We start from the raw sequence: 19,162 nt of genomic DNA on the forward strand, positions 1-19,162 counted from the left end.
TTAGCCACTCATTTTGATAAAAGGACCTTTGATAGGTTGTCATGGCATAGTTCTAGAGACCATTGGAAAGAGTATTTTGTTTAGTCAGGAAGTAGTTTGGTCTGTTCTCATTTTGTATTTAAAACTTGCTTTGCTTTTCATCTTTCTTTCCCCTCCAGTTGACGCTAAGGTGTTTTCATTTTGTTTTGCTTCCAAGGATGGATGAAATTCAATGAGTGTGTCACTTCTGGCTGATGTGACCTCTGTGAGGTGTCAGCCCCTCAGGCTGAAGTTGACTTTGGCTCCAAGATGCTCCCATGCAGGAGCTGAAGTGCAAAGTCAGAGCAGCTGATTACCAGGGCAATAGGATTTATGTGTAACGCCTTGGTAATGAAGGAAAGATGACCATAGTGCTGCTGCCCCCTCAGTGTATTTCCCATTGTCTACCCTCAGTGCCTGAGAGTAGTCAGAAGTGGCATCTTAGTGTACAAAGTTTAAGACAGGGCTCTTTTCAAAAGAGTGCAATTGCTAAGATTCATGTGGTTCATTCTTCCTCCCTCAAATGCTTTTGCTGCTGTTATTCATCATCAGCATTATTCGTTGTCTGGTATCATTTGAGGCGCATCATGTTGTCATTGTGAAGTAAAGAGTATCATCCATTGGAAGGATGAGAGGGGAATGCAGCACAGGCAAAGATGCAAACCAGAATGGACATAACTGGTAGCTCTTTGAAGCCTTTAATTAGGTATTGATGTGGAGAACTAATACATAGCTGTGAGGGAAGTTTAATGTTGTGTGATAGAGCTAAGCAATGCATAGAGTCTGATTCTTATCTCACACCAGTTTTGACTTCTTTGAGATATTAATCTGCCTCTGCTTTTTACAAGAAGGAATGTAGAATGAGACACAAAAGTAAAAAAAAAAAAAGAGGATTATGCCATTTATTTCTTCACAGTGCTGCCCATTTCTATCTGCTCAATATCTGACCCATAATATTTGGCAGTCTGCATACCTCCCAGCCCACTGTAACAGCAGTCATCTTTATTTTTTCCTCCCAGAATAGCAGTTTTATGCTATTTTTCTCCCAAAGGCATGGCTCATAAATAACTCTGCCATGCTGTACAACCATTCTAAATGGAATTCATACACGCCGAAGTATTTGGGGGAATGTGTTTAGTAAGGGTTTTTTATTATGCTATCTTTACATGTCATCGTAATAATAGTTGTTGCACATTATATTAGTTTCATCTCAGCAAACATACTGGAATAACAGAAGAAAGATGAGAATGCTCTGTTTCCTTGTGACACTTGCTGGAAGGTTTGAGTTGTTATCCTTGAAGCATTGCCATCAAAGCGAGATGCTTAGTGAGCTTCCTGGGTTATGTGAGATCTCAGGAAGGTTTTAGTAAGAGCGTCCTTAATGTTAATTGAATTTCTCTTCAAAACCATGTAAATATATTTTCTTATTTTTTCCCCACTTCTTCCAACTTTTTGTATTACTGATTTGTGCTTGGACAGAGTCTGTCTCCTGTTCAAACTTTCCATGCCTCTGGGAAAGTCAAGGCATATTAGATGCAGTGTAGACTTGAAGAGCAGTGGTAATGTAAGGCTGCTCTGGGTACACTTACTGATATACTTTGATTCCTGGCATGGAAGCTGAGATAACCAGTTATGTTTTTCTTCCAGGAGAACTCCAGAGTTCTGAAACAAGATTTCTCCCTTGTGCGAGACGTGAGCAGCTGCTTTAGTTTGAGCCCAGGAACTTATGCTGTCATTCCTGCTACAACAGAGGGCCGAGAATTTGAGTTTGTCTTACGAATTTTCATAAAGAATCAAGACTACAATGAGTAAGATAATGACAAGTACAACATACAGGGCCCAGATTTGCTGTATGCCAGGATTTAACAATTTAATGTCAAGATAACTGATGTAGCAATTTGCTTGTAATGTACTCTATAAATGTGCTGGGACTACACAGCTAAGTGTTGAGTACCTTGTTAAGGGGGATCATTTGTGTACTGCCAGATGCATAGGTGGCCATTGCAGAACAGGGCAATAGCTCATCAGCAGCCATCAAGGATCCCAGCTTTGGTACAAAGAGCAGCACGAATGAGCAATAATTGTGGAATATGCCCTGCCAGCTTGCAAAGAAATCTCTAATAGAAGGCCTGCAAGCTTCTTTTTCCTAGCAGCCATTATGCAGTTTTGTTTGTTGTGCCAGCTGGACCCTACATGGATCAGGTCCCATTCTGCTCGTTGGCAAAGAAGCAAAAAGCAGTGGAAGACTTTGATCCCTTCAACTAGTCATCAAATACACAGGCTAATAGGGCTCCCCTCCATAAGAGGGCCTTGAAGGATAAGCATGGTGGAAAAATGGTATCCCAGTTCCTGCAAAGGCAGCTTCTATTGCATTTGCGTATAAATATCTGGGTGTGCTTTATTTAAAGAACAAACCCCGGAGCTCAGCATTACTAAATAACCCTTAGGCATCAGATGTGTGATCCCTTTCCTTCAATAAGTTTAACCGTGTGGATGAATGCAGCTCTTATGTCATAGGTCCATATCTTAATAATGAGATTGTTTTCTAGGTTTTGGCCTTTAGTAAAATTGTGTCAGAACCAAATAAGGCAACTCCTTAGTCATGGAAAACAAACATGAGTAGTCTGTGCCATAGGCTAGATTGCTTTCAGTGTGATGATTCATGCACAAGAAGGTTCAGCCCTTGGATGTAGCTGTTTCCAGGAGAGCTTGTGACCCCTACCTTACTAAGCTAGGCAAGGTGAGGCACTCCATGGTCACTGTCTGAGGACTGGTACCTCCTTGTGAGGCCAGACAAGGTTTAGAGATGTCATAGATAACTGGCTTGCCTGATTTCTCTACCAAAAGCACACCTCCAGTGTTAAATATTAAATGCTACTAAATGAGCCTCAGAAGGAATGAAGAACCCCAAATCAGTGTCACCTTTTTTGGGTCTGGATGCTATTTGGTTGTGTAGGGAGGTCCAGGACCAGCATAACGGAACTGTCTGAGCTGGGGCAGTCCAGGGGGCGTGAATGCTGGGCTGGAAGCTGGGTTAACAAACTGGTCGCTGCCTGCCTCCAGTCTGCAGAACAGTGCTGTGGAAAGGCCCATTTTCTCCCAGAGTGATGTGACTCAACTCTTTTCTAGGAACTCAGACACTCAGCTCAACCCAATGCTGCTGATGGTAAGAGTCCTTGAAAACTCATACTGATACTGGTGGTGATAAGCAGGGGGGGAAGCATTTCAAAGACAGTTGATTCTTGCAGTGTCTGTAAAATGGGTGTGCATCCAGGGGAAGAAAGAGGGAGAAACTGATCTAAACTCCACAGCTCAGTGTAGCCATTTGTCGAAGGACTTCATAGCTGAGAGCACAGTTGTACATGCTGTCCCCAGGGGAATGCCTTGTTTTAGTGCCTGTGTCCTATAAAGAATGGGAGTTCATTGAGGTAAGGCACAAAGCAGATTTCTGCAGATTTTTCACCTAGTTATCTTCACAGACATAAGGGAAACTGCACTTCTAATCTGGGTGCACCTCAAGTTCAACCCACATTTCAGCCTGTCCGGCCCCGTTACCATCGAGTTACCATTGGACATTAGGGAAAAAAAAGTCTTCTCAGTGAGAGTGGTGATTCTATGGTTCTGTGATCTATTGCTGGACTTCCTTACTGTGAACTGTGCGTATTGTCAGACCTGGTCCAGTCCATGCTGCTGTGTCACTGGTCATTTACAAAACCCTGCTGCTCAGCAGGCTGTTATTTATAGCAGTGTAAACTCAGTGTGGGTCTGTGAAGCCAAAGGTGCTCCAAGAGAATGGGAAATGGAGTCCTTCCCTTGTGATTCATTTGCCAGCCTGCAATTAAGCCCCATTAGAGAGGTAGCATAAATGGTGGCTTATTATCTCTTCCCACTGACAAGCTGTCAGTTTACTCGGCTGTTGTCATTAGCCAGTGTTTTGACTTTGACAAATTATGGTACCTACAGTTTCTGATCTTATTCAGGCAGTTGGACTTCACTGGTATGAATAAAACTGAAAGTATTAGGGCTTAAGCTCAGTCTTTTTTGGAAACGTTTTAAGTTAAGGATATTTCTCCATATTGGCTCCATAGAGATCTGCAGTTGTTCAGGTACAGTCAAGCCTGCACTGGGGTAAAAGAAGGGAAAAGTCAACGCCTGTTCTATCCTCTTGGTTCACACCCTTCCTGGTGCATCTTCACATGCCCTGAGCCAGTGGTTTCAACTGAAGGCCATCAATAAAGATCTGGCCTGGTATTTATACTCTCACATACTGACTTGCTGAGTTTCACCCCAAGATGTTAGTTGTCTTCCTCAAGCTCCCTCCCAGCTCTGCTAAGTGATAACACCCAAACTATGCTTCTTCCTTCACTGCAGTAGCTTTCTTATTCCGAATCCACTTTACTTTAGGGATGTTAAAACTGAACTTCTACTGTTGATTCTCTAGGCCTTTCCAAAGCATTGTTTGATCTTCAGAGTGCTGCTTCCAATTGTTTTGTAACTGAATTATTTATGTGCGCATTTCTTCTTTGATCCAGGATGTACCAAGACAGATACAGGACAGCTCCTATAAGGCGATCTTCCTAAAGTATGCGAAGCAGGTACAGTGTCTGAAGCATCTTGCTGAAAAATAATAATATATATACATAAAAAAGGCACATGGAGTTGCAAAAAGAAAGCAATCTCCAGGGGTCATACTGATCCATTTAGAAAAATGTTCTTGTGGAAATGTAGCTTCATCTTTAAGGGGGCACCCTGAAAATGGTATTGATTTACCTGCACAAACCCCCCATCAAAACAGGAATTTAGCTGGGACAGATTATCCATCCCCATATTTCAGAGGAGGATTGGAGGTTTTGGACTTGAGTGTGTACTTTTTTTGGCTTTGGTTTCTTTATGTACAGAAAGCAATTAGAAAGCTTTGGGTATTCCCTCCTCTCATCAGCATCATTTTCCATTTGCTTTTGCAGCAGCTGGAAACCAGACATCAGTGAGTGTTTGAGTAATTGATTCCTGCTTTTTCTGAGCCAAACTGTGTGCATTCACAGGAGATGCCTTTAATGGCTTAATAAACCATTATAACAAAACTGCTTGACTTAGGAGAACAAAAAATACAGATAGATCACTGCCAAAAGTTTTTGCACAATGGATCTCTTGCAGTTAATAGTTGTGTCAATGCACTGAGGTGAAAATGAACAGGGGCTGCCCTGCTGAAGCCCTGGCGGTGTTTCAGGCAGGGAGACGTTCTGGTTTGCTGATAGGTCGGGTGGCTCAGAGGGAAGCAGGCAGCTGCTGAGGGGCTGGTGAAGAGGATGTGGATGAAAGGGGCAAGTGCTCCCATCACCACTGAAAACACTCCATGGCAGTGTTGCCTGTGGCTGCCCTGCAGACCCTCCCAGGGAAGGACAGAGAATGGCCCAGCAGTTGGGCTTTGGCATGCTCCCATGCAGGCATGGTCATGCATCCATCTGATAGAGATCCTTCTTAGTTGTCGTGGTGCATGAGTAAAGATATTTGGGGCAAAAGTGAGGCAGGTGTAAACTTTGCTCTCACAGACCTCTCTTTATTCTTCATTAGGGTTCAGCTATTGATGCTTTGCAGTTGCAACAACTTCTTAATGACGTGGTCCTGCAAGGTAAGGTTTTTGCCTTTGGTGCTTCCCTACCCTTAGTCTAGAAGATTTAGTAATATCTTTATGTATTATGTGTGTATATATGTGTGTATATATAAATATACACACACACATACAGCTAAATTACACTTTCCCCTCCCAGTTCAGTACTGGGACAGCCCATGCTTCATAGACCTACACTGTCCTATCCTGACCCCTTGATTCCTCCTTCATTTCCCATGCGTACTCCTTCCTGCTCCATGCCCACCAGTCTGAGAGGGAACTCAGTGCCCAGCTGGACTGCTCCAGCAAGTATCCCAGGGTGCTGTGCCCTCACTGGCCCCTAATTTCCTCTTGCCATGCCCTAAATCCTGCAGAGGCCTCGAGCTGATGTTCAGAACTTCTCACCCTTCCTAACCTGCCCACCTCGAAAACAGCAGGAGATGGTCTCACACACAGCTCAGTCCTTATTCCAAGAGCCTCCTGCTTCCATCAGGGGGTAGGTGGGTCAAGATGGTGCAGAACAGCTACCTGCGAGCACCAAATGGGAAAAGAGGTAACAGGGGTGTTCAGGATGGGTCAGACTCCTTCAGTGGACCTCAACCCTTGTTGCTGTTTGAGAACCTTGAGCTAGATCTGGGGTTGTGAAGGTATATAAGCCTTCAGACTGGCGTCCCGCAGTGGTGATCTGCATGTAGGGCTTGCTCTTGCTGATTCTGTCTTGTTTTGTCAATCCTTGCAGATGAAATGGCCAGCCTGGGAGGAGAGTTCAGCTTTGATTCATGTCGAGCCATTTTAGCTCTGATGGATGTATCCTTTCAGCAAAAGCAATAAAATTCCCCAGTGTTGCTCATCCTTGCCTTGAGTTATGGCTGAGATGAGCATCCCAGTGTGAGAACCTGCAAGTAAATATTAGCCATATTCCTCAGTAAATAGCTACCACAGCCAATATGCAGGACTTTGCTATGCATGCCCTAGCTCTGGGAGCATCTCTGCTGGAAGGTGAGAGTCAACCTCTGTGTTCATGCCTTCCACAAGCAACAAATTCCTTTGCTCTCATTTTCCACTCTGTGGGGCCCAGGGCTTTGCTAAGCTTCACCATTAGATGCAGGCCCCAGGCACAGCTTGGTGCAGCCACAGCAGCCCATGATGTCAGCTGTCACTGCTTGCCAGCAGAGCTGCGGTAAGGGAAAGCACCATCTCTGCCCAGTCACAGCCACGTGTCTGAGACTGGCAGGCCATTTATCCTTCCCAATGTGCCATCCCTATTTAGATGGATCCACAGTCATTTTATTGTTAACAACACCGGAAATACATTGCTGGCCATTGTAGAACAAGACGGCTCCTTGATGAAAACATAAATCCTCCCTTGTGTGTTTTCTCCCAATTGCTAGCTCGCCATCTCTTTCCTTCCATGCCTTGGAATAACTTTGAGACGTTTTCAGATCTTTAGAAACTGACAGAGAATGAATGAAAACACCATGCAATCCCTCTCTTCCCAGCTTTCTCCATCTTGCAAGCAAACGAGGTTTTTCCCCCTTTCCAAAGCGACCCCTAGGCTAAGTGGGCACTGTGAATGCATGGCATGTGCAAGCAGCTGACAAAACCACTGCTCTGCTTTGATTCAAGGTGGATTTTTCATTCTCTGGGTTGCATACAGCCCACGTACAGTGTTACCTATCCTGGCCTTCAAAAATAACAGCTTTTTTTCAGTCAGGTTTCACTTGTGGGCTCATGTAGCTTGTAGTGAAGTGCTTTCTTGCTTGAAGCATCTCCATGGCTTCTGAGAACAGGCATCAGGATCTGCTCTATGTGCTCTTTGCTCCTTCACTGCCTCTTCTCCCAGAAGGATCCAGCCAGAGCTGGTCTCATGGTGTCTCATGCACAAGAGCACATGTGGGCTGGAGCATGAGGTTCTGCTCCTCCTCAGTAGTTGCTGTGCTCAGAGGTTCAATGTCAGCTGCAGAGATTGCTACAGGAACCCTTGTGGTTAAAGACACCACAAAAATAGAAACCTTTTGTTGTTTGTAAGCATAGATATGAGCAGCTGCACAAATTGCCAGAAAAGGCAAATTTAACTCTGAGAATAATTGGGATCAGAAAAGATCTTGTTGCTTTGCATTTAGAAGGACAAACAGAAAAGGCTGCAGCTTAAGGCTCCCTTTACGTGAAGGCAGCATCATCAGCAATGAAGGCATTGCCAGGTTCAGCTCATTAACTGCTTGATTCTTAACTAAACACACAGCTCAATTCAAATGGACAACTCACGCTGCAGGAGTTTGGGAGCCTCTGGCGAAGTGTCACCAAGTACATGGTATATGGGGTTGTTCTCTCTTCCCTGACACCCTGCCCTGAGTTCAGGCAGCTCCCCTGAGTCAGGTCCTTCTTCCTCCAGTCTTACTGCAGAAGGGGAAGATTCCTTGAAGCCTCTGAGATGGACAGGCTGTGCTTTGTTTTGTCCCTCTCAAGGCAGTCTGTGGCCACTTAGGACAGTGGGGTGCCAGTTCCCTGCTGGGTAGCAATGTGTTTCCCATTGACAGCACCTCAGGTTTGTTGGGAAGGATGGCATTCTGGGGCATAGGGACTCCAGCAGATTTAATGTATTACAGACATTGTGTTTTTTGACAGTAGAAGTATGAGTATTCCTATTGTTACCTGTGCACATAAACCTGGAAAGTGAGCAAAAAGGCTTCAACCCACCCCAAAGTGGAATTTTTTTATGCCATAATATATTGACTGAGCCTTCTGGAAGTGTTCTGTCTTGTTGTGGTCAGCCTATCCTACCTGTTGACTTCCTTGCAGTGAATTTATTAAGGAAGGAAAGAATCCTACCCAATTAGATGTAGCAATACATTTGGAGACCTGAAATCTGCCTTTCTGCTGTTTTTCAGGATCTCTTCAGGAGGGAAGACAAAAACCATTCTGGATTTCTTGATGTATCTGAACTGAAGAGTGCAATACAGGCAGCAGGTATGTCCAGGTGCGCTGAGCAGCTCCTGTCCCTGCAAAAAAGGGTGAAAAGAAGAAAGGGCTTCAGGACTAAAGCAGTTTGGAGTGCACAGAAGTGCCAGTTAGATTCCCCCTGCTTACAATACTGCGTTGTTGCAGGGCACTGAGACAGAAAGCTCATTTTGCACAGAAATCTTTGCTGCATGTCTCTGTGCCCACCTGCCCCCACCCACACAGGAGCATTCGCCCTTCAAATCACAGCAAAGGAAACAGCAGAGATGCAGAGAAGCACAGCCTGCAGGGTCTCTCTAAGTCATAGACCAAACACACAGGCGGGGAAAGGAGCAGGGAGCTCACACATAATCCAATTCCTGCAGTTTCTCACGGAGGCAGTGACTAAGTCTATTATGGAAAGCCACAGTGACAGGCATTTATTTAGTTTGCACTGACCTCTGTTGGCTACTCAAATGCTGAAACTTGCAGTGAGTGCATAGTGCCCCTTTGCACAAAGAAGGCGTTACTGCTGGCTTATCTCTCCAGAGACTTTGTGCATAAAATATAACTCACAGACAGCAAACCTGCTGGTACAGCAGAGAAGCTCCCATTTGTGTACTTGGGAGCTTGGAGTGGGTGCAGTCCCTGGGAGGAACACAGTGAAGAAGCACTGTCCATTGGAATCATCAGATCCTAATGGATGCATAACTTTTTTGTTGCTGTTGGGTAAGCAGAGCATTTGCTAAGTCTGAGCAGTGCAGCACTAATGTGCCAAATGTCAGTGAAGAAGCTGCCCGGTCACTTCTGCTAGAGCATGAACTGGGAGAAGTGGTAGCCAAAATGGTGCAGCTATTGGAAGGGATAAGCACAAGTGTATTTCCATTACGTAACTATTGGACATTGTATGTGCGATTCCTGCTGGAGACCTCCAGCAAAACAGGGTTTGTCATCATTCTACCCATCTCCATCAGTTGCATCACCCCCCATAAAGCTGTGGAGAAACCATCCCCTTCTTCTCTGCCTGCTCAGCTAATTTGGCTTCATTACAAGTTCATCTGAAACCAAAAAGTCTAGAATTGGTTGGTAAAAGGGGGAAAGGCACTTGCTACTGAGATGGTAAAAAAAAACATGGGGGTGAGCAAATGAGACTTTCTGGAGTCACAAAGAACACATTAACCTGAAGCTATCAGTGCATAACATTTTTATTTAGTAAATCAGCTTTTAAACCAAAAAAATATTTAAATCATGTCTTAGGTAGCCAGCATGTTTAGGGCGGTTTTATTTAACTTACAAAAGAATCATTCTAATAGGCAACTTCTGTTCATTCAGTTGAATACTGATTTCCATCCAAATAGACTGTGACACAAATACTGAATAATCAGCTAATAATAAAAAAAAAATGAAATGCACCTTTCACCATTTTCTGATATAAGAGAAAATGTAAAAATTAAGAATCCTGGGCATGCTGTACTTAATAATAGCAGTACGCCCTATTCCAGCTTAGCAGGAAATGCCGGTGGTATTGTGAGTGCTACGCTCCGACTTGAGCAGTTATGCACCGTAGAAAAGAAAATCACCATTTATTAAAGAAAATAGAAGCTAAAAATGCAAAGCAAGACAACCCTAGAATCTTTAATTCTGCAATAACCACAATTGGTGTGATGAGAAGGGCTTGGATTCCCCACCGCCCTGCCCCAGTTCTTGGTACCACAGCTGGGGGAAGGCATGTTGCTGTGCGGCGGCCCAAAGGGCACCCAGTCTGACAGAGAGGAGGGTTTATCTGTGGGAGCACGAGGCCAACGGGGCCAATCTGTCACCCTCACATGCTGTCCTGCTCTCCCCCACAGGCCTGCCCGTCAATGAGCAGATCCTGCGCCTGATGACCCTGCGCTACGGCGACGTGTACAGGAGAATGGGCTTTGCTGACTTTGTGAGCTGCATGCTGCGCCTCGAAACCATGACCTGTGAGTCCTGGAGCTTTATCACAGGGTGCCTGCAAAGCCAGGCTGACAGCAAGAGGCAAGGGGGAAACTGCCAGACGCCATAATACAGGTTTCTGGAACTCCATGGGCCAAAAGACTAGGCCCAGCCATCCCTTTGGGCTTAGGCTTATCCTGAGAACTCCCGTGCATGAAGGCAGACTAAGTTTGCATTACAGCTTCCTCCAGGTGGCATTGCCCATATGCCAGGAGGGAGACTGCATTCATTCATGCCCAATGAGGAGAAATGAGGGAACTGTTCAGGTTGGAAAGACCTCTAAGATCATCTGGTCCAACCATCAACCCATGCCTGTGACCACTCTAGACCATATGTGCCACGGTTCTTGAACACCTCCAGGGATGATGACTCCACCACCACCCTGGGCAGCCCATGTCCCACTGCCTCACTTTCTGAGAAATTTGTTCCTAATACCCAACTTGAACATCCCCTGCTGCAACTTGAGGCCACTATCTCTCATGCTATCACTCTTACCTGGGAGAAGAGACCAGATCCTGCCTTCCTACAACCTCATGTCAGGCAGCTGTGGAGAGCCATAAGATCTCCTCTGAGCCTCCTCTGAAATGGAAGGCTTTCTCTCTTTTACATTTCTATTCTTTTAACTAGAGACAGATTTCCTCTGTCTTCAGCACAGTTCTCCCAAAGTTTTGGTAAGGAGAAGGTGTGAGACCCTTCTCAGTGGAAAAACAAATGCATTTCCTCTGTTGTGTCTTTGTATTGTCTGGCAAGGAAGGGAGTGACTGTAAACAAAAGTGCCTACAATTAAAGGATATTCTGTTTTATAAAAGCATAGTTTTTACTGCTATAATTATAAGCATTTTGACTGGGAAATAGCAGTAGTTAAAGGAATCCAGCAATTGTAACCCATGTGCTAGAACACCGCTACAGCAATTTAGTTCATCTTTGGAGCGAGCTGTGTTTCAGCAGCATGTGGAGATAGGGGGTTAATTTTTCACCCATGTTTAGCACTGATCCGTCAGCAGATCTGCCTGGGTGATGACACCGCCTAAAATTCCTTTTCAGCAGAACACAGAAGCAGCTCAGATAGTCGGAGCATGTCCCGATCGTAATGCTTCCACTGCAAACACACCTCTTAAACATCTTTATTTCTACGATTATGTCACTTACTGTAGCTGGGAATTCTTATGCCTATTGCAGAACCGTAGCAATTTCTTTTTCATCATAAAAGATGTCCTTTTAAATTTTAAGTGCCAGTGTAAAGACAACTCCTTTAAATCCATTTGGACGAGAACCTTTAAAATTTTCATTGCCTCCTGTAATGAGTGTCTAAAGATGCTCTCGAGCCTTTCAGTTATCACTTTACAGAGGGTTTAATGTGTAATGCATATTCCAAATCTTTTCAATTCACTGTAAGATTTTGAGAGGAGTGGATACAGGAGCCAAGTGGAATGGATATGGGAGCCAAGTGGAAAGAAAAGACGTTCCACCTTTATGGGGATGTGAATGCAGCAGTGGAGACAAATCTGTCTCACTGAATCATTACTCATCCTTTCAGGATCGTCAGAGATGAGACCCAAACCAAAAGCAACAGCTTCTTTGCAAATTCTATTTAACTGGAGGTAATGAAGCAGAAAAGGGGCGCTTCTGCTCAGAGAAGGCAACTTCAGCACTGCATTTTTTTTTCCTAGAAAGACTGCTGAACATAAGCTGCCCTGCAAACACAGCGTTGCCAAGGAGCTGGGTGCGATATGGGCATTTCTTTGTTCTATGTACTTTCTTCAAAGCAGTAAAGGATGGCTGTTCTATGTTATGCCGGCTTTCCTCCCTCCCTTCTTTCTGCTCTGGGTTGTATAGGTAGCTCTAGTTGTCTGTGAGCCCAAGATGCCTTCTTGTCCTGAGGGGCTGATGAGCAGTGGGGCCCTGTGCCCTGTTCCTATGCTCTCCCAGCAACCTTCCATTTCTCTAAAGCTGGGTATGTTTTGAAGTAGGCTCCTAGAGCAATGTTTCATTCAAGCACAGGCAAGCTTAGATTTGTTTTAACTTTTCATTCCTGTTTATAACAGCGAATTTCTAAGAGAAAAGTAATCTCGAAATAAATAGGGGCTCATAATGCCGTGTTTTCGTTTCATCCAAACACTTGGGTTTGCAAACGCTGCTCGTAGACAAACTGAAATAGAAATGCGCTTTTAGAACATCAGTGTTTGAATGAATTCAAATTTTCTGATGGCAAAGGGTTCTGTCAGAAAACTTTAAGCAACGTTAATTTCAAACTCGAGATGAATAACAGCAGCATCTGCATTTCTATTCCCTGGAAGAACCTCGTAAGGCATACTAATGACATCAAGAGAATCGTTTTCCTCGGGGTACATTGTAATCACTCACTGAAAGGGAGGATGGAAAAGGACCAACGCAAGTTTCCCTGGGGGGAGATGTTTCATTAGTCTGCTGTTCTCTGTCATCCTTCAGGCAGGAGGTTCTACTGAAACAAAACACGGGAGGAGATGAAGCAGTCACATGGAGCGCTCCTGTTCCTATATTTCTGCTTAATTCTGGACGTGTGGTTAAGATGCTTTCCTTGCTGTGATGCAAGGGCTGAGGAAGAGGGGGTACCCAGCACAGAAATATGGCATGGCCAGACAGGACAGTGCATGTGGACACCTGAGCAAAGCAGAGTATTCCAACAAGAGGACCACAGCTCTGCTCCAGGCCTTATTTTGCAGTTTGTGTTGCGTTCTTGCTTCCTCCTCCTGAAATAAGATTTTCTTTGTTCTACTCCTAGATGCATTTCAAAACTTAGCCAAAGATGGACCGCAAGTTTTGATGACGATGATGGAGGTAAGGGTGCTCCTTCCTTCTCTCCAGCTCCACAGCAGGACCATAGAGTTAAGTTAGCAGGAGGATGATACTAAGGGTGCTGTGTCAGTGCCGTGGGTGTTGCCAGGAGCTTTGCTGTGGCATGGGTTTTAGTTGGCTGGGTGTGCATGATGGAACCCAAAAGGTATTACCTGGGGCTCTCTATTCACACAGCCTTAGTGGTATGAGGACAGCTCAGTGGTGGCCATCCACATCCAAAACACTGTGCCTTCCTGTGCGCTCCCAGCTCTGTCATTGGTGGAAATAATACTTGTAGTGGCTTTGAGGGAATGACAAAAACAAAAACAGAATCCATGCCTCGTTTCATGCTGCCCCATCTGTTAGTTCTGGACTGCAAAACATCTTGCTTTTATGAAAGAAAGATCAGACAAATGCTTGCTGCTGCTGTTTGTCTTACAAAGCGCAGCCTAGATAGCTAGCTGAATGGGGATATATTGAGCTTTTCATCAGCCAATCTGAAGCAAAAATCCCGCTGTGCTCTATAGTGATGTGCCTGAGTGCTGCATTTTATCAGTCTGGAAGCTATTTTTTTCTGACAAAACAGTGTTTAAAAGGTTTTATTAAAAGGATAACCACATTCCTGGAGCCTGCTACCTCTTCTGCTTGCAGCCATGCAGGTGCCATCCTTTCCCAGCAATTGCTCCCACTGCAGCTGCTGCAGTAATTTGTCATGGAAAGTAACATATGGAAGGTGTTTCTGGGTCTGAATTGTAGCAAGAGAAAAAGACAGCTTTATAACCCCTTAACTGTTCAGTGCAGGACAAAAGGACCACAGTGGCTGGGTGTGAAGGTACTGAGACAGAAGACTTAGTGCAACATCACTATCTAAAAGTGCCTTTTCCTTTTTACAGTGGCTGACTCTTGTCATGTACATCTGAAGAGTTGTCAGAGCTCAATGCACTGGTGAGAAATCTCCTTAGTACTGTACACACTGAGAAGAAAGGGGTAGGTGCCCTTACTTTGGCCATAGGGAACACGAGTGGGGGGGCTTTACAGACAGCTCATCCTGGGCTATGGTTGGATTTGAGAGGAAGGAGAAAGGTGAGAGCTGCAGTTTGAGGGTGCTGGGGGAGGAACTGCGATGGCATCTGAGGGCTGCAAAGGGAACTGGATGGCAATTGGACGTATGGCATTTTTCCTTGGGGAATTGCTGATGGCACTATAGGTTGCTCAGACTGCCAATGGCTCAGTTAACCACAAGACCTCTCTCTCCACCTGAGGTGACACGTTCACAATAGATCAATTAGTAAAACTTAGCTTTTTTGTCTGCCTCTGAGGCGTGAAATTGCTCCCTCTTATTCCTCTTGCCTAGAAGTGGCAAATTTAAAACCAACTAGAGTGTAGGAATGTGATCTTTTAGTCAGTTTGATAGCCTGTTTTTAACTGTGTTACATAATTTAGTTTACTTTTGAATGACAATCTCCAGCTTGACGCTTCCTCCCTCCACGTCAGGCCTGTAGAGAAGCATTAAGTGCCCTCAAAGTTTGTTTAAATCTTCTGGCTTTGCTAGTTGGTTCTAGAGAAGGGCTGTTCCTTTCCTACACAACTTGCCCCATCAATAAACCACCTTAGCCATCATACTTTAGCTAATCCACTGGGATGCAGCTGTTCCCAATTGCAATGGTAAAGCGTTAGTGCTTGTTCCAAACAGCTAGCACTGAGGAGAAAACAGATGAAAATCAATCTATAGAGAAAGAGCACAGTGAAGAACCAGAAGTGCCTGGCTGATGTGCTGAGGTTGGACCCAGAAAATAAACTGTTCACCTTTGGACAAAGTCACACACTTGCCTTATCAACCCTGTTCAAAATCTGAATGGAAAAAAAACCAACAACCAAAACCAAACCCAGGATCTTCATTGGAATTCAGAGACTGCATCCGTGTGAGGCTTTCTATAGACAGATTTTGTGATCATAAATAATACATAAACAGAACGTCTGGTATCTTACATCCTGTTTCTGAAGGCAGTTGACTTTGGATGCTAGCTTCAATGAGAAATTAGAAGGGGAAATACATAATAAATCCCAGTCCCTGGGGAGGCAGAGAGGTGGATTCAGACCCGAGGCTCTGTGCCTTTCACTCTTGGCTCCAGGACAATGTCCATGTCCAGCTGCTCCCCTGCCTTGGCTGCTAATTGCAGCTGCTGTGCTCAGCTGCAGCAGGAGCTGGGCCTCACTGCTCAGCGCTGTGATGCTTTCATCCCTCAAGTGTGCTTGTAGTTATTTACCTGAAGGTTTGCCCTTTGCAGACTTGCCTCGGACAGCACACCGTCCCTTTGTCAACAAAGCTGTATTTTGGTGCATTCATGCTGGGTAGAAACAGGTTATTAACAACACAGAACCCACCCCTTGCACCACACGGTGCTATTAGGTAAATCTGAGACTAGAAGGATCTCACTTTGGGGATTAAGTTGCTTAAATTACTGTCTGCAAATGATATTCATAGTCTATTTAGTCTCCTTTTCTCCTTTCATGAATCATTCATAAACCGATCAAAACTTCTGCAAATAGATCATTAATCATAATTTTCACTTACCAGTTTTGAATGAAATTCTGCCTGTAGGGTGTTTGTAAGCTTTCACTTCAGCAGTTCCCCTCTTGCTTGCAAATGGTGATTGGGCAGCAACAGCACGAGCCCCTCAGAGGACAGAAACTCTTCCAACTACAGCTGGATAAATCATGAGTACTGCAGAACAACACATGTGGATTGTGTCATTAAAATTCTGATGTGCAAAATAATCCCTATGATTCCCAAGGCCTGACCTCCAGCTGCCTGTGTTCTGAGTCTCTTTACCTCTCTTTCAGGTGGCTTTTCTCCTCTTCGGTACGAGGCACGTCCAGGTCATCCCATTCAACATCCATCCACCGGGCTCTAGAAGAAGCAAGCACTGGAAGCGTGAAGCTGTGTTTTCTTATTTGCTTATGTGTCACAGTACTTAAAACTGAAAGATAACTGTAACTTATGGGTAACCCCCACACAAACTTCACCTCCATTCCTTTAGCACAATGGTAAAAGTGATCTGGTGTTCCATTCTGCTCATTACTGGGGCCATCCTGGCATTTTTCAGGCAGTGGGGATATCCCCTTTTGTAGCACCCTGAGGAAATGTTATAGAGCCTTCCCAGCTCCCTTCCCCATAGGACAAACTGTGCCACGTGAGGCTGATGCTCATTAAACAAGGAACATAGCCGTTCACTTTAGGAAATAGCATTTCCTTGTTTTATACGTCATATATTAGATTCAGTGCTATTCAGCACCAAATGCCAAGCTGCTGCAGAAACACCTCTGAATTGAAGCCGGTTGTGTGAGAAGAAAGATCACTGTGCAAATAACAATGTGTGTTTGAAAGGAATGCATTTTGGAAAGGAGATGGGGGATCTCTTTTAATGTGCATTTAATAGAAGTGAGTGCTAAGGAAGGCAGACGTCAGCACTCATCTCAGCTGCTCGGAGGTGGAAGCATGACATTGCGGACACTTCTTCATAGATGGCAGATGTTTTCTAAAGCCCAAGTTCAGAGTATGGGATAGAGGAATTCAATTTCCATTAAATCACAACAGGAAAAAAATCACTTCTGCTTTTCTGGTGCAATTTCACTTGTTCCAGCTGGGAGGGGGGATGTGCTGTTGGGCACTGAATGGCTCAAGACAGTTTGTTGTCCATGCAGGCACCCCAGGATGTGCCCACAGTGCTGCTGGGCCAACAGTGGCCACATTCCCAGTGACCAGTGTTAGAAACATTCAAGAGTTGCTCATAAAAGTATAATTTTCCATATGAATAGACTGAGGTGGTGATTTTGTGAGAGACGTGAAGCACAAACATCTGGATGTTTCAGTATAATAATGTGTTTCTGCCATACCACTAATGAAGAAGAGCTGCCATTAGGCACCTGTGGCTTTCAAGACACTGTGGGTGAATTGGTTCTGTTGTCTCGGTGGGGGAGCTGAGGTGTAGAAGAGTTATTTCTTTTTCTTTGTCGATAGCAGAGCAAAAAAAGGGTAGGATTGCTGGAATCCCCATTTAATTTTGACTGAACAACTGGAGAGCCTGTAGGAAGGCCTAAGGCTCAACCGTATTGATAGGGAGGGACAAGGTTAGTGGGGATGGTGGTTGGACGCTGTGATCTCAGAGGTCTTTTCCAGCCTTAATATTCTATGATCCACTGTCTGGAGAAACAAGCGAGCTCCTTAAGGTCTTCCTGGACAAAACCCCACAACCAAAGACATACAGGCCCTCAGCCAGTTGGAGTTTCTGGACCAAAGCACCTGAATGAAACTTTTTCTCCTTTTCAAGGGCTGGGTTGGAGAAGAACCCTTGAGAAAGAGCACAGCTGTAAACCCCCCTCCACTCCTGATAGGGAAGCCCTCCCATGAGCGTAATCTCACGTCAACTTGTGATTTAAGGCGTGTGTTTTAACGACTCAATTATTAGGGAAATATCTTTCATTTAATCTCTTCATTCCTCTTCAAAACTCGTTTATCCTGTTCTCACCTCTGGGACGTTTAAGCACGTGCAGTTCAGCTGAGCAGGAAGGGGCTGTTAAAGGAAGGGGCTGCTTGCCCACCCCTGCTGTTGGCACGCAGCGGAGCCTCCCGCAGTCCCAGGCACGGGCTGCAGGTGGCACGCTTGATCTGCAGACTCTTTTCGAGGTTTTCCGAAGCAGCAAAGCCGAGGCATCTCCGTGGAGCATCCAGCAGGTGGGCCTCGAGATGCGGGGTGTGGAGAACAGCACTGAAAAGCTTCAGCTGAGGACTAACCTCGAGGCTTCCACCATCCCTCAGGTACCTCTTAGGAACGAAAGCATTTGATGCGGTGCCTTTCTCAAAACCTCTCTTCCCTTTGAGGAAAAGCATTTATTTTCCCCTTTTTAATGGCTTAGATGGCAGCTTGGAAACAGCCCTAATTTGTAGCCTTGATGTGGCAATGCTAGATTTTCCCTTTCCCTGTTTTAAATACCAGCCCATTCTCTGCCATCAGCATAGCAAGAGTGAGGAGAGCATCTGCTGCTAAAGCCAGAAGAGGAGGCAGCAGAGGATCTCATACTGCACTGAGAAGTGCTGAGAGATGAAGGGGAGCTTTTGGCTGTTGCCCATGGAGAAGGGCAGCTTGGCCCAGGACAGGGTCCATGCAAACGCTCTGATAGATGACAAGGATACCAGGACTGTTCCTTCAGCAGCAGGCACTGGCCCTTCTCCAGATCCTTTGTAATTTCACGTCTAGTGTCTGATGTCTGTTTATCTTAAATTTGCTCAAATCCTGGGTATAATTCTGCACTGGGGTAGAGGTGTGTAATTCTAGTCATTGAACTACTTCTCCCTAATTGCATTTGCCCACAGCTAGCTCTTTAATCTGCCTCTCCCTAAATCCCTACCAATCCTGCTGGAATCCACTTATAGCTGCATATGCATGAAGGGATCAAATCCGCAGGACTGGGGGTGGGGCAGGGCACAGGGATGCTTGTGTCCCAGCTGTCTCATCCCATTCCACTGCAACAGAGTGAATGGCATCAGCAGGAACCATCTGCTTGCTGCAACACCAGCATCATACCTACGAGGCACTCGTGTTACACCTTGCCCCCCTTTTTCAGCAGAGGGAGCTGAATCACAACCTTTGTTGCAGGTTTTTTTAACATGTTCTGCTGCACGAAGAAGTTCAGATAAGGAAGCAGGATTTTGGCTTCTCACTTGTCTCCAGTTGGCAAGTCCAGGAGTGAGACTCCATCCTGGAGGTGTTCAAGAACCACAGAGATGTGGCACTGAGGGGCATG

The 19,162-nt window shown here is 45.1% G+C and overlaps 1 protein-coding gene and 1 long non-coding RNA gene across 10 annotated transcripts in view; one reads left to right on the forward strand and one right to left on the reverse strand.

Moving 5' to 3' along the window:
• LOC107310851 (calpain-13-like) overlaps positions 1 to 17,297 on the forward strand; it is a 35,856-nt gene extending 18,559 nt beyond the window's left edge. For 5 of the 9 annotated variants that reach the window (XM_015856885.2, XM_015856884.2, XM_015856888.1 and 2 more), the window contains exons 12-22: positions 1,666 to 1,826; positions 3,148 to 3,184; positions 4,551 to 4,613; positions 5,590 to 5,647; positions 6,366 to 6,433; positions 7,869 to 7,937; positions 8,515 to 8,593; positions 10,414 to 10,530; positions 13,305 to 13,360; positions 14,251 to 14,302; positions 16,202 to 17,297. In XM_015856885.2, coding sequence (XP_015712371.1) covers positions 1,666 to 1,826; positions 3,148 to 3,184; positions 4,551 to 4,613; positions 5,590 to 5,647; positions 6,366 to 6,433; positions 7,869 to 7,937; positions 8,515 to 8,593; positions 10,414 to 10,530; positions 13,305 to 13,360; positions 14,251 to 14,277 — 735 coding nt within the window. In that variant the 3' untranslated portion in view covers positions 14,278 to 14,302; positions 16,202 to 17,297. Of the gene's footprint in view, positions 1 to 1,665; positions 1,827 to 3,147; positions 3,185 to 4,550; positions 4,614 to 5,589; positions 5,648 to 6,365; positions 6,434 to 7,868; positions 7,938 to 8,514; positions 8,594 to 10,413; positions 10,531 to 13,304; positions 13,433 to 14,250; positions 14,345 to 15,645; positions 15,768 to 16,201 lie in introns of those variants that run through there. The other 4 variants (XR_001553765.2, XR_001553763.2, XR_001553764.2 and 1 more) reach the window with 4 other exon arrangements.
• LOC107310852 lies at positions 1,148 to 16,303 on the reverse strand. Its single transcript, XR_001553766.2, has 3 exons — positions 16,191 to 16,303; positions 15,933 to 16,082; positions 1,148 to 8,625 (listed from the first exon to the last, which is right to left on the reverse strand). It is a non-coding gene; the product is annotated as an uncharacterized LOC107310852 (long non-coding RNA).
• Positions 17,298 to 19,162: the final 1,865 nt, after the last annotated feature.

This window comes from Coturnix japonica, chromosome 3 (assembly GCF_001577835.2).
Source record: "Coturnix japonica isolate 7356 chromosome 3, Coturnix japonica 2.1, whole genome shotgun sequence".
Taxonomy (NCBI): domain Eukaryota; kingdom Metazoa; phylum Chordata; class Aves; order Galliformes; family Phasianidae; genus Coturnix; species Coturnix japonica.